Raw genomic sequence first — 22,653 nt, forward strand, 5'->3', positions numbered from 1 at the left:
CTCTAAATCAGATACGTATATATCTGCGCTTTCTGTTCTCTCCTGACATGCTTCCACTACAACCTTCGTATCAAGAGATAAAAAAGAACACCATTTTCATCACCCTCTCACTCCACCCTCCACATTCCATTCATAAACCTACATATCATCTACAATGCCTTGCACAACCATAATCATAACCACAACCCAAACCCTCACCTCTCCCTCCACCGCCGCAAACCACAAATCCCTCGAAAAACGTATCACAGCCCTCAGCATAAAAATCGCCACAGACCGCGCCAACCGCCGCGAAATGCTCCCCCTCGATCACACCACCTGGAAGCGAGAAGACCCATGGTCCGCCGATCTCGAGCGCTTCCAAATCGAACTAGAGGAACTGTGGATTGAGGTCCGGGGCCAAACTTTGGAGTTCAAGACGGTATGGGTGGACGCAGTGGAAAAGATGTATGCCGATGAAATTGGAATCTGGAGGGCTTCTGGGATGGTCTGAAAGAGACTCGGTTGAAGGAGAGGGGGAAGAGGGGGATTATTGGTAAGCAAGAAGGTTCTCATTGCCATTCCACCAGTCCATCGATGTAAACCTTTAGTGCGATATCATCGCCATATAGCCCAGCGCTAATACTTATATTAATAGCTAATTCGCTGTCCCCGACGAGAAACATATCGCTTCGCACATCATTTCCATGTAGAGGGTCGTACACGTAGTCTGGGATTCGCGTTTTGACGGCTTGAGGCCAGGTTCCGATTGAGTAGCTGTTCTGAGATTGTTGGGGGACGGAAACGGCTTTGCACCAATAGTGGCTGGTTGCGCGATTGAAGCCAAAGGCAACTGGGTAGTTGAGGGAATGCGCATAAGTGGCAGATTGTACGCGGAGGAGGAGAGCGCCCCAGAATTCGGTGACGTTTTCGGGGATGCGGAGCTCGTGTGAGGCTTCGTCCCAGGCGGCGCGGGGTGTGACGCTAATTATACGGACGGCGGGTGTGATTTGGTTTGATATCCGACGCTGGATATGGAAGCATTTGAAGTCTGCGGTTGTGAAACTTGGGGGGATGGAGAGTTTTTGTCGAACGTAGATGGTCTTTAGTTGGCCTGTCGGCCAGTCGTCGATTGCAGTGAGGGTTCCAGCGTCGACACGTGCGTATTGCATGCTGCCATCTAGACATTTCAGTGTGATGGCTAAGCGCTGGCTCATAGAATTGCTTGATCGAATCATAGCTAGCACATGGCTCTTGTCTTTTGCATCAGGTAGGAACTCGAGCTGGACACAGAGACCTATAGGCGTCGAGGCGATGGGAAAAGTAGACATGATACTCTCACGCTCGATAGAATGGCAATGCTGGAACTCAGCCGGACTTCGTGCAAGCAGGCCCCGGTATGTGGACTGCCGTGACTCATTTGCACGCCATGAGAACAGTGAGTAATCGTCGGTGGTTTTGAGTACCTCTTCTTGTAGCCGGATAAAGGCCTTTTCGCCTTCCCCGTACAAAAGCGGCATGTGGATATCGAAGATACCGAGTAAGCTATATGCCACGTCCTCAATACGCGTGCTCTGACGATGCGCAGCCCACGACATCCGTTCCGCTACCGAAACTTCACTAAGTGATCTGGAATCCTCAAGAATATGGACCGGTATGTTGGTCACATCCGACAGCTCTTTCAAGAACTCGACCTTCTCGCCCATCAATGTCCAATCCTGGAGGTAGAAGCGGCATACAACAGGCGCTATAAGTTCTTGAAGAGTCCATCCACGTTGAGTCCATCTGCTATTTGCAAAAGCGCATCTCGCGATTTCCGAGGCGGTCCTGAGGTCGCCGTGGTTTTTGGCAATATCGCTAAGATAGACAATGCACACTTCTGCGTCCCTGTACCAGCGATACATGGAATTGATGGCCTCTTGCAGCTCGGCGCTCGAAGTTTTGTCTATGCAGCATGTATCTACCCAAAGATAGTTGCAGCCCTGGCCCCGTGCTTGTTCGGCTGCATTGATAATTTTGCTGTAGCCAATACGCTTCATGAGATCGCTTTCCGACATGCTTCTTGACGGCGCCCCAGAGTTTCCTCGAATCATCAGTTCCAGTGCCAAAATGAGAGATGATTGCGCATGTTGCTCGTTTTGCGATAAAGAGGTCGACATCGATGATGCCGAGAGTGCGCGGGCTCTGTTGATCCAGACATATTCTTGGTGGTTGACCTCATCTGGACCCCACGTGTGGGAAAGAATGGCGTAGGCAGGGATTTCATTGTCATTAAACCATCCGAGTTCGAGTGTTCTTGTGTCTATGAGACGCATGACAGGTGCTCCGCAATGTACCGTTGTCGAAAGTCATTGGACTGGGATGCAGTGGTGGGGTCAGTCCGCTCCGAAAACGATTTGTGCAAACCGCTCGAGAAACGCGCCTTCCGCTTCAGTCATCATCATCGCCCAAATCCGGGGTTACCATATGTCCTTCTCCATCACTTTTAAGAAATATATACCAGGGAATACATGTAGAGATGTCTATAGAGCATACTCAACTCAATCAACTAGTCACCACATGGGAGCTATTTTTAAGAAAAGATTGGAATCGACGATTCGTATGCTCGATTCCAATCCTCAGTACAGCAATTATGTTTTTACATCAACTATACCAAAGAATTTTTTATTACTATTGATGCGGTTCAAGTCTCGATAGAATCGTTAAGTATATAGCGAGTATCAAGAATAAGGCATTGCTCCCTTGTGTGAGCTAAATGTTGAAGAGAGAGGTAAAGAAAAGAAAAGACAGGATAGAGTTCCCACGATATGAATATGAAACAAATGAATAAAGCCCCGATGGTTGTGGATATATCCAATCGTCATCATCCCTATCTTGAATGATTACAAAACTGATTAAGTTCTCGTCTCCTATGGGCCATGAGTATGTTCTGCATGTTACTCGCTCGTTTCCTGAAAAGTCACAACCTATTTGGGTTGAACTCTTACATGAAAGATCGTCTTTGATGGACTACCGATATTGCTGCTGGAAATAGCTGATGTCGAAGTCCCTGTTCCAATGTGAAATGGGAACCTCAGCCTTCAGAAAGGCTGCAGAAGTACCATTTAGACCCGACTAGCAGCATCGTGGCGCGAAACGTTGAAGTCGCGGTCGACCCTGATTTCGTTGCTCTTTATACTCTTGGGAGTAGGTACTGTAGGAGTGAGAGGAATGCTCTCAATGTCCTTGCTCTTCGTATCAGACCACACACTCATCTGACGACTCTTATCGCAGACAGTAGAGCCCCCGACCATTGTAGCTCTGGATCCAGAGTTGAAGTAATCGTTCCTGATAAGTCGCTGATGAGCATCGGGCCCTCTGGAGGCAAGGTCCTGGTCGTTCACAACTCCCGCCCAGATTGCTGATAGCGGGAGGAAGATGCAGACGACCGTGAGGACATGAGTAACAATCTCAGGAAGGAAGCCTGCATATTGAAGTGAAGAAAAGATTGCTTTAGGTATGTCAGTTGAGTCTCGACATTAGAAATATATGGTAAACATACCTGGAATCAGCATAGTCTGACAGCCCATGATAAAGACGACTTGGATCGGTCCAAACTGAGGCATGTTGAGACGACGCCTCTGTATAATCGCATAGCCGAGCTTCCAGGTAAACACGCAACTGAAGAGCCAGATCGCAACGGTCTGAAGCATATAGGAAATTGACACTAGGTACTCAATAGAGTCTAGGGGTTGATAGGACAATGTCAACTTGGTGTTGTAGTACACAGCAGCGACTCTGTACCCAAACGAGACGCCAGCCATGATTAGAGTAACAACCATGATGATGCTTCGCTGTAGAGGCGGTGTGGTGACGCAGACGGTCCACACTTGAAGACTGAGCGAGGCGAAGACCAGAGCGTTGACCAGGATACCGAAGATATTGATGGCGATATGATTGGCAAAGTCTCCGTTAGTGATGCGTCTCCAGTCCTGGCTGAGAACGGAATAGGGATTGTAGAATTCGCCGGTGAGCCAGCTGCTGAACAGCAGACAACGGATGCAATTGGAGAAGACACAAGCGACATTGAGCAAGAATATGGCGGACTTTCGTCGATCGGCCTTGGTCGTGATTAGGAGAACCAGGAAAAGCAGTAAACATGCTCCGAATCCAGCTCCATAGCTGATCGCAAGACGAAATCCATAGTACCGATATTGGTCAAGGTCCTGCATGTTTCTCGTCACCACAACCCATCCGCCTTGGCCATCGGAAACTGTGATGTTCAAATTCTGGCTCCAAGGGTCGAAGTTGGGTGGAACTTGAACATGCTCCATAGGAACACCCATGATGCTTGGCAATGGTGGGTGTTGTCGTTTGAGAGCAGCCGAGTTTGGCTTCTCGAGGAAACACCTTGAGACAGGTGCTGAGGCGGAAGAGAATAGGTATAAGAAATTAGAAGACAGTCACACAATCACTAAAGGCGGGGTTGTGTAACTTTGGTCGTGGTGTTGAAGTTGGGACCTTGTATGGCTCAGAGGAATGGTAGTAGAGGCAAGGGGTGGTTGAGAAGAATGAGAGGATCCCGCAGCAACGAGGGATATACGCTGTGCGAAGCAGCATGTATAATAGCTACAAGGCAACGATTTTTTCTTGATGAATGTTGTCGCTAAACATTGTAGTTGATAGGGTGAGTGGACGAGGTGCGTTTGGTTCCCGAATGGATAATAGCAACTGTAGTGACAGCATGGGAATGATCGGCCACCTCGACTCACCGATCCAAGGTCTAGAGCCAAGGTGAAAACGCGGTCTTGAAGATTTCGATACTCTTACTATTGTTCGTGGTCCCGGCGGCTGTGTGCGTCGAGTTACTGACTGTGACAAGTTCCAGTTCGGTGACGCAAAGCCAATGTCCTGCTGTTGTACTTCTCCTGTCTCACTGCAAGTCGCAAGGTCGCCTAAGAATTCATTAGAAGCAATCGCTTTTGCTGTTTGAGGCGCGGATGGAAGTGATGATAAGATAGCGTAGAATTCCTTAGTATTGTTCTTCGACTCAAGCCCCGTCCATGCTCTGAGACCCATCGGATCCCGGAGCGCTGGTGACAAGTGGCATCGAGGTCGGTAGTGACTGCACCACATATCTTGCATGTTCTAGGCATATTTGTAATATCTCTGTGATCAAGACACGCAATGCACATGTGGCCTTTGCAGCATACATATGTGTGGATGAGGATACGGTAGTCCGAGATGTAGGGATGATATGTACAATGTTATCGTGAGCCAATCAGAGCAATCGCCACCCACTTATCCTGCACGTCATCGCTAGCTTAAGTGTTCTGAACTTCACAAACGTGACCGCGCGTTCCTATCTAATCTCGCCACGACGCGTCCAACGACTTCAACAATGTGGACGCTGGTCTCGTCGAGCACTACTGTTGCCCCTGGATCAAACGAATTCAGCTTGCCCAATGAAGGCATTGCTCACATAATTGTGAGTGCAGAATCCAACCATGCTGAAGTAGTGCGCGTATTGGATCCACGCATGCAACGGGAACTTGGCCGCATCAGTGTGTTCTTCCATCCTCAATTTCTATGCACGCGCACTTACACCGCTAGTCGCTGGACCTTTTGGGGTCAAGTTGGAAGCTGTCAACGAAAAGTTGACTATTATACCTGGTCAATCACATGCGCCATCTCCATCCTCCGCCAAGTTCGAGTTACAGCCACGTACTGACAACCACTCGGAAGCAATCTTCCTCCGTCATGGCGACATACTTAATCTTTCCTCTTTAGAATCAAGTTTCACCTGCCAATGGACCGACTCCGAGGTCCAAGTCGACTCATCGGCAGTTCCTAATGCTCGTCGCATAGCTGAAACCCCAGAAGATGAAGTAGGTGATGAGGGTTTGACTGAGTCTAAGCCTGACGCCAGAACTCAAAATCGGCATTTCCGGCTTCGAGCAACTCCACAGCTTCCACAACAACAATCTTTTGTGGTCCAGGAGACCCCGACAGCAGCTCGAGTCAATAGCATATCAACTTGATTGGCTGCAGATATCAACCCGCCTGACTTTACTGATAATACGGGCGGGCCAGTAAAAGAAACGCGACCTTCATCACGGGAACAAGAGCCAGAGCCAGTATCAGAAACCTTTTCTACTGCTCGAACAAGTGAATCACAGAACACGAATGTTTTTCAATCAACAGAAGTGCCAGCTATCGGCTCAGTTATGAACAAAACCAGGCCTTCACTTCGTAAAGCCGACAAAAGTTCTCCGCAAGTACAGATTCCTCCGAAATCCAACAGAAAGCGCAGCACCTCTGCTTTGCGGGAGAATTTGAAGTTCGAACAAGAAGCACTTACAGTGGGGATCAAACGTACAAAGACAAATAACGACGAAGATACACGAGATGCTCGACTGAGTAGCATTGAAACGACGTCTCAAAAATCTGGCAAGAAGAGAAAGAAGCGTCCGACGAGTACGTCTCACACGGAAGCACTCGACGAGGCAGAAGAAGCGGATTTGATGCGATCTCCTCAGAGCACCCAGGATTCGACATGCGTCACGACGGAAGTTTACGATGGCCATCCGCCAAGAGTAGCTTCTAGTAACTCTACCATCACGAAATCAAGTCAGGCAGTCAAACTGCTCAAGAAGCAAGGAGGGGCATATGTAGAAAAACTGACTGACGACTTCAACATACTATGGTAAGCTCAAATGTGGCTTGGAGCGTGGAGTTTACTGATTAGTCATAGTGTCAGAGACAGCGACCTTCAAAAGAAGACGAAGGTATTATATGCGATTGCCCGTGGGATTCCCATCGTTACGGATGCATGGCTTCTGGAATCGGCAAAAGAGGGCCGTTTGCTCTCCTTATCCGCTTACAAGCCTTCCACTTCCAAGCAAGAAGAGGAATGGGGATTCAGATTCGACGATGTGTTTGGCCAACCGCAAACGCCTTTTGAAGGCTATACCATTCATTTCACAAAGAATCTCAGGGGTGTATACGAGTCATTCCCTGAAGTCGTAGCAGTGTGCAAAGCTGCAGGTGCGAAAAACGTTACATCTTCCAGGATGAATACAACCGGGGATAATATTGTGCTTGCGAACAACTACGAAGATGACCCAGAAGCGCAGAAACTGATCAAAGATGGCATAACATGCTATACGAAAGATCTCTTCACTATCAGCATCTTTCGCGGCTATCTCGATCTTGAGAGCGACGAGTTCAAGATAGAATCACCCAACGCAGATAGCACGCCATCGAAAGAGAAGAAGAAGAGAGGCCGAAAGACCATGTAGAATATGACATACATGCCTCCGACCTAGAGGGAATATGGATGTCTAGCTTGGAGCATTTCTGAATATCGTTTGCTGAACAGTGAGCGAAGTTTACAGCTTGGCTGAACACAAGCGGCGCAACTTGGCACGCGCCATTCTCTATAGCCAGATGCTACTGCGCTTTTATCTACAGCGATGAGAAGTATCGACACAGTTCAGGCTAATGTCATGCATTGAGATACTCCAAGGTGTTCTGAGACGTCTCATGCTGCGTGTAAGCGAGCAAGACCCACTTCCTACCCCCGCTCTACCCATTGAAAACTTGCACACAACCTTTGCGCGTCAACCCTTGTATTGCTTCTTCCGTTACTGGGGTATACAAATGCTACACTTTGTCTTCATCCCATCAATCACATGACAATAAGCCACGAGCAACAACAGCTCAATATCCTCCGTGGCGCAATTGGCTAGCGCGTCTGACTGTTACAGCACTATGTAGCTTATCAGGAGGTTGGAAGTTCGAGCCTTCCCGGGGGAGCAGCTTTTTTTGTCGAATAATTCTTCAAGGAAACGGTGCAACTTTGTTTTTGTAGGAAGGAGAATGCGGTTGAGGAAAACGACTTGGGTGTTAGTGCGTCATTAGCGTCGGGTTTTCATTTCGGAACTTGAGATGGGGAAAGAGAGTGGGCTGTACACCACCAAATCAATCACGATCATAATTTATGACATCATTCGCTATCCAGATTTGATGAAAGCTTTGGTCTATGAGATTCACAGCCATCAAGGTCTCAGTTATCCCGCTCACAGCCTATTCTTCTGATGCCTTTTTGAGCTAGATGCCTCCCAATTGCAGTGGTACGTCTCCGCTACCTTGCAATATCTACCTATAACAATTTTCTCACATACATTTAGTTGCGCCTATATTTTCCTACATAATTTGTCTCTGGTTGATGTGTCTTTCAACTTTACCTACAGTGCAGCTGGTTTTGGCAAAGAGAGCCACATACCTGCGCCACTTCCTTCGGACTTAAGTTCAACCATGTGCCCGATATTTGGGTTGCTCTGACAAGGGTCTATCTTAAGAACCTAGAAGCCGCAAGACCTTGGCCCTAATTAGGAAGTCAGCATGGCCAAGACGTGCGGCTGAAGGCACGGCGCCCATTGCCGTGAGGCTAAGCCAAGCGACGTAGCGAAACACTGGCCCTCCGAAAAGTAGCCTCATAAACCCATTGGATAAGAGCCTTATCATGCATAAGCTGCCGTCTTACTTGATGAACTACGCCTAACACATGGGCTTATTAGCGAAGTCTTTTTAGGTTAATTTGCAAGGCTGAGTTAGTTCACAACTACTTACCTCGGAAATTTTTGCGGAGGACCGCGCGGAGGTACAAACATGCACTTTTGATGCTTCATGAGGAAGTAGTCATGCGGTGAAAATGTCTCTGCCGTATTTCTCGTGAGACTGGACACTGACGCGTGTATGGCCTAAGAGCGTATATAAGAGATAGGGACAGCATGGAGAAAGAAGACATTATCAACATATTACTGCAACTATCACAGCACATTAGGGAATAACAAAAACCACCAAACTTTCGTTTTACCAATATTTCACTCCAAAAATATGATCCCCTCCGTCTTTGCATCACCTTTGGGACCCGCACAAGCAGCTGCCCAAGCCCAGGCACAGGGCCAGACGAAGGGTCAATCCTCGTCTCAGACTCAGTCTTCGTCACAGTCTAGCACATCGCAGTCCTCGAAGGTATACTTTCCATCTTTGCTTCAGCGTCCAGACCTTGGCTGACAAGTCCAGTAACCCGGATTGCAATTCCTGCTCCAACTTTTCTCTCTTTCCCTTCCTCTTTCATTATGTAACATCAGCTTTAGCTTCAATACAATTCAATGTACATAAACGCACTAGAGTCCTTAATGGTATTCCCAGTCTCATCACCAAGGAGACATTGACAAGAAAAACGGGAAATGATAGAGATTAGACGGTAGTTGTGTGGCGGAGGAGAATGGATTATGGAGAGGAATTTTGTATTGATTTCTTGTTACAACTCTCTTTGGGTACAAATATAGAAGGACATAGACTAAGACAATAAAATATTGTACAACAAGCCCGCGAGTGCGCAACTCATACACTTACAGTTGACACATACACGAAATCGTCAATGGAACCGCTTCACTCTCCGTTTTATTTTTAACCCCAAGAATGACCCCAAAACTCCGCAGACATTCCACCCAAAACTCACTCAAAAGTAATCGCTCCAGTCACCCAGTCATCACGTGCCAGCGCAACAACGCTAGCAACCCCACCGACAACGCGACGCGTCAAACCCTCAAACCCAAGCATCACCGCCACCCGTTATCCCTGCCCCTCACACACCCAACACTCGCCAATTCCCTTCCTTTCCCTCGCCCACCAACCCCGCCAATCCACCCGCCAGACTTTCCATAGCCTAAAAAACGAAAATGGATCACCCGCAAACCCCCCGCATCATCGCCCCGCACCTCTCCGAATTCCAACACCGCATCGTACGCATACTGGGCAAAGTCGTGCAATTACGCGGCGAAACGGCCGTGATTGATGCTGGAGGCAATATCGATGTTATTTTAACTCGGGTATGTAGACGTACCCTTTTTGTGGGCCTGGGGAATGGAAGAGGAAGGAGAGAAAGACGAGAAGACGAGAGGATAATAGAGGAGAAGAGAAATGAGAGAGGGAGTGGAAAAGGGTGTCAGGCGAACGAAATGCTGACGTGAATTGAATAGGATTCGCATCTCACGGTTGGTCATGCAGTAGAGATTATCGGCAAGGTGGATCAGAATTTGCACGTCAAGGTGCAGGCTGCGACGGATTTTGGGACGGGTGTTGGTATGTGGGTTTCTTTTTCCACTCCTTCTTTTCCATGATTTTGTTTAGGTGTCATAGCCACATAGCGTGTTAGTATTGGATGAGGATTATATCGGAATTGTGAGGAAGCAGAGGCTAATGTGGAATGTAACAACAGATTTCGACGCAGCGATGGCAGTGGTGGACGTTACACATCGGTACAAGGAGATTTTCTACGACGGTAACTAATGGCCCCTCGTTCGGACTGGTGGGTCTTTGTAAATGGAAGAGATGAGAATAAGATGCGAGGGCGAGGTATAGCCCAACTCGACAGACGAAATGCTGTTCTTCAAGAGCATACACAACGAAGAACCGACACGTTACTCACGGAAGTGAGAAAATAAGAGCCACATTGAAGTAACATCTAAAGCATGACAAGATTGCACTTTTATTCATCAAGAGGTAATGCCATACAAGTTCATGGTATCTCGTATCAACGCCCTCTTCCCTACCCACACCAAATAGAAGAATTCCTCATGTCCAACACCCCCAAAATGCTGAAAATCTCTATATACGACACGCTAGAATCCATCCTAGAATACGAGAAAGAAAAAAACGAAGAAGTCATTTACAGCTTACTCTTCACTACCTCAAGTCTAAACTTGACGTCCTTCAACTGCTTGCCCGTAGGCTTCCACTTCTCAAACAAGCCAAGTAAGCTCTCGACCTCATGCCCAAGCTCCTTCTTCACAACATCCTCTTCCAGCAAGCCCCTCATAGCCCAAGGCAGAAAAAAGGGATTTGGATTCGTCGAACTGCCGCTTGGTTCGTACTCTTGTACTCTAAGCTTGAACACATCTTCCTTTTTACCCGTGCTCAGCTTCTCCCCGATAATCGGGATGTTGATGCCTTGGAAACTTCCTGCAGTCGAAGGGCGCTCCTTGCTCGAGGGGATGGGAAGGGATGTTGTTTCAAGGGCGTGCTGAACAGCGAGGGCATATACGGCAGGGTCCTCGTAGACGCGGGAGTGACCTTCGCCGCCGTAAAGCGAACCAGCTAATGCAGGTGAGAGTTCGCGGATGAGCCCGTGGTCGGGAAGCCCCAGGTTACGTAGTTTGAGTGTGAAGCCGACGAGGTGGGTGAGGAAGTCGGGGGCATGGATGCGGCCATCTACGAAGACGGCACGGTAAATGTAGGGATGTGAAAGGGTTGAGAATGTGGATGACTAGAAGGGGAGTTTGAGTTAGCATTTGGCTCCTTACAGGGGACAGGGGGATGTCATACTTCGAGTGATACCAGTTGATCATCGATGCTGCCAACGTACAGTATACGCACTCCAGATCTCAGAACCTCATCAAGGGCAGCGAGGTACATCTGGCTGACGAGACTCTTAGGATTTGTGAACTCAAAGAGCTCTGCAGCCGTGGGACCAAAGTATTTGGTCTTGTATTCAATAAAAGGGCCCATGTTGATACCAGCCATGGCACAGAGTCCAATTCTTGTAGCATTGACACAGCCAAATTGGATCAGCTTGGCCACAAGCATCATTGCGACTGGCACGCCCTGAGAATGGCATGCTACAAGAATGAAGTCTGCTTGCTTGATTTGGTCAATCCAATTCAACAGCAGCTTCCACAAGGAATTGACACGCTCGGCAATGAAACCTTCACCTTCCAACGCAATCTGCTCAATCTCGGGTGTGTACCCGCGCGCCTCGGTCCAGTCTTTGATAGCTGCTGCTGCGGCATTTGCAAACCGGATCGATGTACCGGTGGGCTGACCCAGCACTTTTTGGATAATGGGTGCAGGGAAGAAGCCGTGGACACCAATGGCTACAGCCTTCTTGATTCTTGGTGGTGCAGGGTTAATGTGCAGATGAGGGGCTCCAGCCTCGCCTCCAAGGAAGTATTGGCGAATCTGTTTCCAGAAATTCGGTTGTTGCACCATTTGGTAGGTGTTCCTAAACTCTGGCAACAAGAGATTCGGCGGTTCCTGTTTGCCCTTGCCCGCTTGTTTCGGGACGGACTGGGAAGCGGCGGCTGTCTCGGACTTTGTAGGCTCACGCACTGGAGATGTCTTAGTTGGAGTATTTGCTTTGCTGGAGCTAGGAGTATCAGCCGGGGTATCTTTCGCCGCAGCCTTTGTTTTTGGGCGACCTCGTAGTGATGGAAATGATTTCCTGGGTATGGGATTCTCCTCGCGCTGTTTTTGCGGTTCTTTGGGGGTTTCTTGGCCAGAATTTGGCTGTTCCTGCTCGTTGAACTGTGCAGCCTCGGGATGTGATTGCGAAGGAGTATCGAAGACAGCTACTTCGCCCACATGCTTTTGTGGTCCAGCATCGCCTAACTTCTTCTCATCTTCTGGCTTGCCTCTGTACCAAAATGCCCAAGCTGACGGTTTCGAGGGTTTGGACGTTTGTGTGGTAGGGCTAGCATCATTAGGCCTAGCAGGCTCGGCAGTAACAGGTGCAGCAGCAACAGGATCAGCAGCAGCAGCAGGTACTGTCTCAGTCGTCTTGGCCGGTTGAGCTATCTCGTTCGGTGCTTGAGAGGCTGGCTGAGATGTCTGGTCTGGAATCTGTGAGTCAGCTTCTTGAGGTGGTGGCTCAACAGGAGGTGAATTGGCCTGAGCATTCTGTGCACTACTCCACATCCAAAACCAAGATCCAGAAGTAGCCTTTGCTAAGCGTTTGGCAGTAGAGGGCGGGGCCTCGGATTGTGCTTCTTGGGTAGATGGTGGTTCAGGAGCATCCTTCATTTCAGTATCTCCATTCTCACCAGTCTTTGCTGGTGTTTCGGTAGCATCCAAGCCCTTGGTCTGAGCATCTGGCTCTTCTGAGGGAGTAGGTCCAGGTAATGGGGTGGTAGAGGCTGCTTCGACGGTCGCCTTTGCCTCAGTGGTAGCCTTCCCAGCTTCAGTGTATCCATCTGGCCGCGACCACCAACTTCTCCATCCCCATGTGCTTGCAGTAGCAGCAGTTTGTGACGCAGATGGCTCGGGAGGCAATGGAGGCTCGTCGATCGTGGTGGGCGTAGATGGTTCGTCGACGCTCTCTGGCTCTGGGGTTGGTTTCGGCATGTCTTCGACTAGACCGTCTGAAGAGACGTTGACCTGTGTGATGGCGGCAGGTATGACTTGGCTCTTGCTTGAACTGCGCTTGGTGAGAAACTTCTTAGGCGACTCATCCTGGGGCTTCTTCGCTTCCTCGCCCGGCAGCTCGTTGGTTGCGCCCCCACTGACCCCGATGCTTTCTTTTGCAGTTTGAACTATAGCTGGTGCCTTGGACCGCCAGCTACCCGACCCTGATAGCCATCTGCTCCCGCGGGGGGTTAGTGAGCCGGTTGAGGTCGGAGTTGTTGTACCGACTGAAGATGTCGAGTCGGCTACATGCTGGTCTGAGGTAGTATCGGCAGGGGCCTGTGTACTTGGCTTAGATTTCTTGCGTGGAATCATGCCTGCAGCACGGGAGAAAAAGCCGGGTAGTCGGAGAGGCCTCTATCTTTTGTTATGGACACAGACACGACATGTGCAGCTGGCGGTTTACCTTCATCCTCATGCGGTGGCCCAGGCACGCGTCGAACTGGCTGGCTGGCCGGCCGGGTGGCCATGACGCATGCTACATGTCCCGTGCGCTACACGGTACTAGCGTGCTTTACTCTGCCCTAGTGTGCTTCAGACTGCGCGTGTGAGATTCTGCCACCGCCCGGCAATAGCGCCGCGCATCCCAAAATTTACTTTGGCGAACTTTTTGCCCGCGCCATCACGACAACCCCAAACCGCAGCCATGGCGATCCAAAAGAAGGTGCGCAAGGAATGATATGGAATACGAAGCACTCAATGGCTAACACATAACCAGCACGGAAAAGGTCGTCTCGACAAGTGGTACAAGCTCGCCAAAGAAAAGGGCTATCGCGCGCGTGCTGCCTTCAAGTTGATCCAACTGAATAAAAAGTATAACTTTTTGGAAAAGAGCAAGGTCTTGATTGATCTTTGCGCCGCGCCAGGATCATGGTGTCAAGTCGCTTCCGAGGTACAATTTCCCTTCCAAAGAAGCCATGCGCCAGACTTCGTACTGACACCTCCAGGTTATGCCCGCAAATTCCCTCATTGTCGGTGTCGATCTCGCCCCAATCAAGCCTATCCCGCGATGCATCACCTTCCAGAGCGATATCACAACAGACAAGTGCCGAGCGACGCTGCGCCAGCACCTTAAGCATCTCAAGTGCGATACAGTCCTTCACGATGGTGCGCCCAATGTCGGAACTGCGTGGGTCCAGGATGCCTTTACCCAGGCCGAACTTGTGCTGCAATCCATGAAACTGGCGACCGAGTTTTTGGTCGAAGGCGGAACTTTTGTCACCAAGGTTTTCAGATCAAAAGACTACAACTCGCTGCTCTGGGTCTTCAACCAGCTCTTCACTAAAGTCGAGGCAACGAAGCCGCCATCATCTCGAAATGTCTCAGCCGAAATCTTCGTCGTCTGCCGTGGCTACAAGGCCCCAAAGCATCTCGACCCCAAGTTCCTCGACGCCCGCAGCGTTTTCGCCGAGCTTGCAGACCCCACGCCCAACAACGAAGCAAAGGTGTTCAAACCCGAAGTGAAGAAGAGGAAGCGTGAGGGTTACGAGGAAGGAGATTGGACACAGTTCAAGGAGGCTCCAGTATCCGACTTCATTCATACTACTGATCCCATTGCCATGCTTGGTGGCCTGAATAAGCTGAGTTTCGAGCAAAAGCCCAACGGCGACATTGCCATCGCCACCATCGACAAGCTTCCAGAAACCACAAAGGAAATTAGAGACTGCTGCGCAGATCTCAAGGTCTTAGGACGAGCCGACTTCAAGCGCCTTCTCCGCTGGCGACTTAAAGTACGCGAAATTTTCGGCTTTGCGTCAAAGAAGGACAAGGCAGAGGAGGCCAAGGCTAAAGAAGCGCAAGAAGGCGAGGAAGTTGCCGAGATTGAGTCTATGGACGAAGAGATGCAAATCCAGGAAGAGTTGGAACGCCTGAAAGAGAAGGATACAAAGGCGAAAAAGAAACAGCGTCGCGCGGAAAATGAGCGAAGGCAGAAGGAGATTACTCGGCTACAAATGAACATGGCCACACCGTTTGACATTGGCTTGGAACAGGTCGGACCAACCGGCGAAGACGCCATGTTTGGTTTGAAGGCCGTCGATAAGGCTGGTGCTCTTAATAAGATTGCCAAAGGAAAGATGGTGCAGATTGTTGAGAAAGAAAAGCCGGAAGAGGTTGAAGAAGAACTTGAAACTGACGAAGAAGAAGACTATCTCGAACGAGACCTAGACGCTATGTATGGCGAGTACGTCGAGCAAAGATCTGCTCGCGATGCCAAGTACCGGGCAAAACGCGCCAGGAAACAAGACGACGACGGAGAATGGAACGGGTTCTCTGACGAGGACAAGGAACAAAGTGACGATGAAGAGCTTGTACAAGACGTCGACAGTGACTGGAGCAGCGACGAACAGGAAGGGCCTCAAGAGCTAATCACTGATCTCGATCGCGATGGACAGTCCAAGCGAGGTCTTACCAAGCGTGCCGAGCGTTTCTTTGATCAAGACATTTTTAAGGGAATCGATGGGCTCGATGACCTTGAGGAAGATGACGACAGTGGCATCGATGTTGAAGGCGATACCGAAATGAAGGAGGAGTCGGCTACACCACCTTCTGCATCAGAGAAGGCACTGTCAATCCGAACAAACAAGAAGAGTGCCTCTCCTGCAGTAGCTTTTGATGACGAGTCCTCTGATGAGGACGATGACAAAATCGAAGAAGTCGCGCGCGACGAAACACAGTGGGAACAAGATTCCATGCCTATGAAAAACGGCAAACCAGACATCGATATCATCACAGCAGAAGCCATGACCCTCGCCCATCAGATGGCTACCGGTCAGAAAACAAAACACGACCTCCTGGATGAATCATTCAACCGTTACTCACATCGTGACGTCGACGGTCTTCCTGACTGGTTCCTCGACGACGAAAACAAACATTCTAAGATACAGCGCCCAACTTCAGCAGCCGCAGCCGCAGCCATCAAAGAGAAGCTCCGCGCGCTGAACGCTCGCCCTATTAAGAAGGTCCGTGAAGCACAGGCTCGCAAGAAGTTCAAGGCTGCCCAGCGCTTGGAGAAGCTCAAGAAAAAGTCTGCTCTCTTGGCAGACGAGGAGGGTATGACAGAGAAGGAAAAGGCCCAGAGTATTGCACGATTAATGTCGAGAGCGGCAAAGAAGAAGCCCAAGCAAAAGGTCAGTGTTGTTGTGGCCAGAGGAGGTAACAAGGGTATCAAGAACCGACCAAAGGGCACCAAGGGTAAATACAAGATGGTTGATGCTAGGTTGAAGAAGGATGTTAGGGGCGAAAAGAGGGCAGCGAAGAGGAACAAAAAGAGGTAGACAGACATAATTCACCTCATTTTGCGTCCCCAGGTGTGGCTTCAGAGGAAGCTCCTGGCTGGTCCGCTCAGCAGTCGATACCACTTTTTGGAATAGCTTTGAACATGTTATTTTCTGACACATTTTACCTACTTCCGAGGAAAACGGATACACATCCCGGCATAAGTGCTCATTCCTAGCCGTGTAGCGTGGCAGCCATCATACCTTTGCTTGCGTAATTACATATAACAACTTTCGCATGATGAAGGTAGTTTGCGGTGATTTTGAACAAAGCCAAACCAGGCCGTATCACCAAGTTCAATGGCTCACAAACATCTGTAATAGAAGACAGGGTATCTATGTTGCTAGCCTCGAGTTTGTAGGGTATTGCCAAGCGTGTTTGACATGCATCATGGCTATCGCGTATCGTTTTCACTGCAAGTTTGTATACCAAGATAGCATTTGCCAGTTCTCTTTTGGGTGGCTATGTGACAAACCAAGCAGTCGGCAATATCTCGTTGAGATGCTTGTATATAGGTAAGTTATTTTTACTCTCTGCATTTCATCACGGAGAACTTCCAGTACCTTATACCATCTTCTCGTTACTTCTACATTCAGATTCAGATCACACATACACTTTCTTTCTTGATTTCAAACCTACAGATTGGGTACCCTCAGCTTCAAAACGATGAGCGATTTCGAACGTCTTACAGAGCCGTCCCTGCGTCGGCACATGAATGACGACCCTTGTGTCATTTGCGGTACCAGCGGTCATGATGCATATGACGGTGCTTGTCCAAAACTCAATGTACCCACTGCAATTGATTCGCCTCTCGCTAGGATCTATGGTCCGGGCAAAGCCAATGCTGCTCGTCAGGCTATTGTCAAGTTCCGCAAGTCGAAGAAGCCACGATATCAGGATCCGGCGGAAGAAGCAACAACAGATGCGAACGCGGAAGCCTTAGCACGAGTGAGATTGGAGGACCAGACCCAGAATACAACTAAAGGCTCAGTCAAGGATGTGGCCATAGATATGGCGAAGGATACAGTCGAGGGTACAGTTACAGATGAAGACGTCATGCTGAACGGAATCCTTCGGTCAGTCGGTCACTCCACTGAAGGTCTGACAGCGGTTCGCGATATCACACAGACAGATCCTGTAGAGACGTGTGCACCAAAATTCGTCCTTCTACCGGATAGAGACCGAGTTGGCCCAGGCAATGCGTTCCAACCCGAGCTTGCTCTGAGCAAGGCAAAGAGAGCCGAGTTTCCGCTCCGGACAGCATTTGCTCAAGCATCTTCAGACGTTCTCACGAATCATTTTGAAGTTCGCTTCAAGCCCAAGACTCGCTTCTTTGTCTACGAAATTCTCAAGATTCCTGGTGGGAAGAGCAAGCGCAAAGCCAAATACATCTTCAAGACGGCTGAAGAGGCATGGAGTGTGCTTAGAGATAACAAGGAACACTATGCCACAGATCATGTCAAGACAATTGTTGCATGGAAGAACCTCCATGAGACGATTGGGTATCAGCCTGTTATCCCTGGAGATGATGGTACTCAAGCTGGCGCTGTATGGCAGCCCGAGGCTATCGCAGATGGAAGTGAGAGAGTTCAGCTGTTCCTCAAACTCCACCGCGAACTTGACCTTGATGGGCTGTATCGCTACATGGATGCAAGCCACAGGGAGAGTGATCCAGAGTTCAACTTCAACCCCATAATCAGCGCGCTCAACCTTGCGATTGCCAAAAGCATGACTTCAGAGGTCTTTCAACAATTCAGTAACAAGTTCTTTGTCAAGGGTGGTTACGTGGATTTGCCCGGAAAGCGCTCCCTGAAATCCCTGTGTGCGATTCGAGGCTACTATTTCACGATCAAACCAGGAATGCAGAAAATCTTCCTCAACATCAACCCTGCTACCAGCGCATTCTTTAGATCTATCACGGTTGGCGAGTTCTTGGCTGATGACACCTTCTCTGAGGATGAGCGAGTGCGGCTTCTCAAAACACTGCGTGTGTATATCGAACATGAACGCTTGCCGAACAAAGACAACCAGGACCAGATCAATCGCCTCAACAAGCCCCAGAACCGCGTCAAATCCGTCTTTGAACTGGGTAGGAAATTCAGCGATCCGAGCATGAAGTTTCTAGATTCAACAGACCCTAAGAAACACACACGTGTTGAGAAGCATTTGAGAGATGTATTTGGTAAGGACTTCAACAATGACCTTGCAGCTATCAACGTTGGCAATGAGAGGGAGCCAGTCTATTATCCCCGTGAATATCTGCGAATCCTGCCGTACCAGATTTATAAGAAACTTCTTCCAGAGGAACTGATCGACAATATGTTGAAACTGGCGGCACATGTACCCGATACCAGCCGACGTCTCATCGAGGTCGAGGGAATGAAGAGTCTCGGACTCAAACACCTTGATGGAGAACAGTCGCTCGTAAGCCCCATTTCCACGATTTCTTCCTGAAGCACTAAAGCTAACACATGTGTCCTTCTAGCCTGGCTGTTCGCACCTCCTTATCAAGCCGACGATGCTCAAGATACCATCCGCGCAGTTGAGAGCTCTCACCATTTCGTACGGCCCCGGAACTCCTGACGCAAGGCCGAATGACAAAGCTCAATGGAACCTTGGGAAACTCAAGAAATTTTTCGATTCTCCTGGTTATTCTACCAAGAAGCAAATCAACTACCTTTTGCTTGTCGAGGCCAGTTTACAAAAGGATAGCGATACGGTTATCACCTACCAAAATACTTTCAACGGCCTGCTGAATCGATACAACATCTGTGACGGTGCGAATTGCTTGGGCTCGACGTTAGTCCAAGGCCTTCGAGGGGTACCGTATGACTCTATCAAGGCGACGATCCAGCAATCCATCCAGAAGATGAAGCGGGGCCATCCTAGGGCTGGCTTTGTAATTATGCTACTGAAGAACAAGAGCATCCCGATTTATTCTGCTTTCAAAGACGTCGTGGATCGTTATGAGGCTCTGCAGTCTCTCTGCATGACTCAAGCTCCAAATGTAAAGCGAGGGACCTTCAATAAGGACATCACCCAGTACATGGCCAACATCATGATGAAGGCGAATCTCAAGTTTGGCGGTAGCAATCATGTTGTTCATTTCGACAACACGGGCATGAAGAACTCTTTGCAGGAAACTCTGGTCCTTGGAGCAGATGTCACTCACCCCGGCACTGGCTCACTGGTTGGATGTCCCTCAATCGCCGCCGTAGTTGGCTCCATCGATTCCAACGCAGCCAAATTCCGAGGCTCCATGAGACTCCAGAGGACTTGTAAGAAAGAGGTAAGTCTCAGATGCCATCGACAATCTCCAGACACCAGCTGACAAGTATTGAAAGATCATTGACGACCTCGAGCCCATGGTCTTAGAACGCCTTACAGCCTACCGCAATGCAACCAAAGCCCACCCCAAGAGAATTCTCTACTACCGCGACGGCGTCAGCACCGGGCAATTCGCCCAAGTCCGCGACGAAGAGCTACCCCAGATCCGAGCCGCATGCAAAACGATCGGCATCGCCAATATCAAAATCACCGTCGTCGTCGCCGTAAAGCGCCACTCAACCCGCTTCTTCCCCACCTCCGTCGCTTCCGCAAACGGAAACTGTAGACCAGGAACTCTCGTCGACCGCGCAATCACTTTACCTCACTACTCGGATTTCTACCTGCAATCGCACCACGGTCTCAAAGGCACAGCAATCCCAACGCACTACATGGTCATCGCCAACGAAATCGGAATCAAAGATACGGAGCTCCAGGAACTCACATACAAGCTTTGCTACACGTACGCGCGGGCTACACTCGGCGTGTCGTACCCGCCTCCAGCATACTACGCGGATCGACTATGCGATCGTGGCCGCGCGTATCTACGGAACTGGTTCAGCCCCGACAGAGGCAGTGCAGACCATAAATCTTATGCGGATCTTGTAAGTACGATCAAACAAAAGGAGCAGGTTCGTTTGGCACGGCGGAAAGCGATTTTGGCGCCGCAGACGTCGCAGTCGGGGAAGGGGGCGCAGAGGAAGTCGCCGGATGAGATTGCGGTCGAGAGGGAGCATGAGAAGTTTTTGGAGAGCGAGATTGAAAAGGCAGTGTTGAACCGCGCGGTTTTGGAGTGGAATCGTGCGAGATCGGGGGGTCCGGGGCCTTGGGCGAAGGAGCTAGATGATACTATGTTTTGGATGTGAGTTGGCTACCTGGGCAACATTTGGGATAAGATGCGCGCCGGATAGTTGGATTTGGGTGGGATATCTTCTCTTCGCTCTTTGGTTGTCCTTTCAAGGTGGTCTTTTTTCTTTCTTGTTCACCATAGACCGTTGTTTTTCTCCCTTCCGTCAGTAGACTATCATTTTGAAGCTCAATAGAATCCTTGTTCGGAATTCCCCTCTTCTTTTGATCAAGTTCATTCGACAACAGCACAGGTGATTTGACATCTGGACATGGCTAGAGCTCCACATGCTTCCTCAAAAGAGTAGATGACTATTGTGAGCAACACAATTGGCTTTTCGAATGCATTCACATGCAAATTACTGTAAGGATCTCGAGTTGCAACAAGCGGAGAAGATGGGATCGAAATCTACAAGCTGCGCATGTTGTACTGCATCGAAGACGTGCGAATGACGCAGCGAATCTCGTCTCACCATATTCGGTTGTCCTAAATTGCCAACATTGTGGCTACCCTGTTCTCGTGACGTGTATATGTATTCCCAAGCGTGCGCCGCGGAGCAACTTCACAGCTGCAACGGTGCGCTTTGATACCTTCACATGGTATAGTCAGATGCATCCAATCAATTTGGGGATGATGCAAATCAAAATCTGTCAAAGCTGATTCGCTAGTTGTGACAGTCCCCCAATTTTACCCAATAACATGTCTTGTCAAGAAATGCCATGTTGTGTATCAACGGTGGAGTGGCAGTGTCAATGGTGTTGTAGTGACGTTTAAGTGATGCCGTCCAATAGGCACGCTTCCGATTTGAGACGCAGTAAGCGTGTTCCTAGCCCCGGATCTCCACTACATCAAGCAATCATCAACCCACACACGCGCACGCACAGACAAACGGCGTTCACCTCCTCACCAATCACCACAGTCTCATTACTGCACAACTGAACATGTTGCGATACAATGACGCAAAAAGTAAACACTTCTCTTCTCGCAAAATAAAAGCGCCAATGGAAGAAGCCAAGCTGGAGAGTCCTATCACATAGCATACTCACCCCTCCCCCTTGCTCAATCTCAATCAACAAGCATATTAAAAGCCCGTCTCTGTGCCCACAATCTACTACTTTTCTTTCCTTCAGAATGTCCTTCCACCGCACTTTTGTATCATCCATCTCCAGAGCCGCTTTCAGACCTCAGGCCAGCCGTGTCACAGTAAACAATCAATTCGCCTCATTCCGTGCCCGTGTCGCAGCCATGTCGACTATTTCAGATGCTATCAAGAAGGACCATCGTGAGCTTGAGTCGTACTACAACGAGGTCATCAACTCAGACGATGTCGACCACAAGACACGATTCGGAAACCAGTTTACTTGGGAGCTTGCTCGACACTCTGTAGCCGAGGAGCTGCTCGTTTACCCTGCCATGGAGAAGTACATTGGCAAGGAGGGTCACGCACATGCCGAGAAGGACCGTCAGCAGCACCACCGGGTTCGTCTACTTCTTTTCCCCCAAATCTCCATGTGTATGACTGCTAACGAGACACCAGGTCAAGGAGCTCCTCAAAGAATTCCAAAACATGAAAGCCACCGACTCGGCCTACGTCCCCAAGCTCAAGGAACTCTGGAGCGTCCTCGGCCAGCACATCAAGGAGGAAGAAGCCGACGACCTGCCTGCTCTTGAAAACGCACTAGCGAGGCCCGATAACAAGGGTGCGTCGGAGAGTCTGGCCAAGAACTTTGGACGCACAAAGGCGTTTGTGCCGTCGAGGAGTCATCCTAGTGCTGGCGAGAACCCGTTGTTCGAGGGCCCCATGGGCCTGCTGGCTGCGCCTATTGATCACATTGCCGATATCTTCCGCAAGTTCCCCGATAACACTATTAGCCCGAATCCGTCGACGAAGTAAAAGGGTGGCTGAGAAGGTCGGGTCGAGCGATGTACGAGTTGGCGTGATGGAGTTGTGTAGTTTCTAATGAGATGATTAATGATGGGAATTGCCTTTGCAGCATGAT

At 49.5% G+C, this 22,653-nt stretch overlaps 8 protein-coding genes across 8 annotated transcripts; 5 read left to right on the forward strand and 3 right to left on the reverse strand.

Annotated features, from left to right (window-relative positions):
• Positions 1-154: 154 nt before the first annotated feature.
• On the forward strand, positions 155-490 carry COCMIDRAFT_95169 (uncharacterized protein; the record flags this gene model as incomplete). The annotated part of the gene is made up of 1 exon (XM_007689713.1): positions 155-490. The coding sequence occupies one exon, from the start codon at positions 155-157 to the stop codon at positions 488-490; it is 336 nt and encodes a 111-aa protein (XP_007687903.1).
• Positions 491-548: 58 nt separating this feature from the next.
• On the reverse strand, positions 549-2,291 carry COCMIDRAFT_95056 (uncharacterized protein; the record flags this gene model as incomplete). Its single annotated transcript, XM_007689714.1, has 1 exon — positions 549-2,291. The coding sequence occupies one exon, from the start codon at positions 2,289-2,291 to the stop codon at positions 549-551; it is 1,743 nt and encodes a 580-aa protein (XP_007687904.1).
• A 789-nt stretch (positions 2,292-3,080) lies between these two features.
• COCMIDRAFT_95084 (uncharacterized protein) lies at positions 3,081-4,289 on the reverse strand (the record flags this gene model as incomplete). Its single annotated transcript, XM_007689715.1, has 2 exons — positions 3,081-3,466; positions 3,518-4,289. The coding sequence occupies 2 exons, from the start codon at positions 4,287-4,289 to the stop codon at positions 3,081-3,083; spliced, it is 1,158 nt and encodes a 385-aa protein (XP_007687905.1).
• A 1,067-nt stretch (positions 4,290-5,356) lies between these two features.
• COCMIDRAFT_36703 (uncharacterized protein) lies at positions 5,357-7,256 on the forward strand (the record flags this gene model as incomplete). Its single annotated transcript, XM_007689695.1, has 4 exons — positions 5,357-5,519; positions 5,569-5,975; positions 6,084-6,661; positions 6,710-7,256. 4 exons carry the CDS (start codon positions 5,357-5,359, stop codon positions 7,254-7,256), a joined length of 1,695 nt encoding a protein of 564 aa, XP_007687885.1.
• A 2,451-nt stretch (positions 7,257-9,707) lies between these two features.
• On the forward strand, positions 9,708-10,317 carry COCMIDRAFT_95159 (uncharacterized protein; the record flags this gene model as incomplete). The annotated part of the gene is made up of 3 exons (XM_007689716.1): positions 9,708-9,857; positions 10,008-10,110; positions 10,247-10,317. The coding sequence occupies 3 exons, from the start codon at positions 9,708-9,710 to the stop codon at positions 10,315-10,317; spliced, it is 324 nt and encodes a 107-aa protein (XP_007687906.1).
• Positions 10,318-10,696: 379 nt separating this feature from the next.
• On the reverse strand, positions 10,697-13,521 carry COCMIDRAFT_95172 (uncharacterized protein; the record flags this gene model as incomplete). The annotated part of the gene is made up of 2 exons (XM_007689717.1): positions 10,697-11,293; positions 11,353-13,521. The coding sequence occupies 2 exons, from the start codon at positions 13,519-13,521 to the stop codon at positions 10,697-10,699; spliced, it is 2,766 nt and encodes a 921-aa protein (XP_007687907.1).
• A 331-nt stretch (positions 13,522-13,852) lies between these two features.
• Positions 13,853-16,481, forward strand: COCMIDRAFT_26260 (uncharacterized protein; the record flags this gene model as incomplete). The annotated part of the gene is made up of 3 exons (XM_007689681.1): positions 13,853-13,870; positions 13,925-14,098; positions 14,154-16,481. 3 exons carry the CDS (start codon positions 13,853-13,855, stop codon positions 16,479-16,481), a joined length of 2,520 nt encoding a protein of 839 aa, XP_007687871.1.
• Positions 16,482-21,898: 5,417 nt separating this feature from the next.
• On the forward strand, positions 21,899-22,547 carry COCMIDRAFT_5238 (uncharacterized protein; the record flags this gene model as incomplete). The annotated part of the gene is made up of 2 exons (XM_007689676.1): positions 21,899-22,132; positions 22,191-22,547. 2 exons carry the CDS (start codon positions 21,899-21,901, stop codon positions 22,545-22,547), a joined length of 591 nt encoding a protein of 196 aa, XP_007687866.1.
• Positions 22,548-22,653: the final 106 nt, after the last annotated feature.

Source organism: Bipolaris oryzae (genome assembly GCF_000523455.1).
Source record: "Bipolaris oryzae ATCC 44560 unplaced genomic scaffold scaffold_63, whole genome shotgun sequence".
Lineage (NCBI taxonomy): Eukaryota > Fungi > Ascomycota > Dothideomycetes > Pleosporales > Pleosporaceae > Bipolaris > Bipolaris oryzae.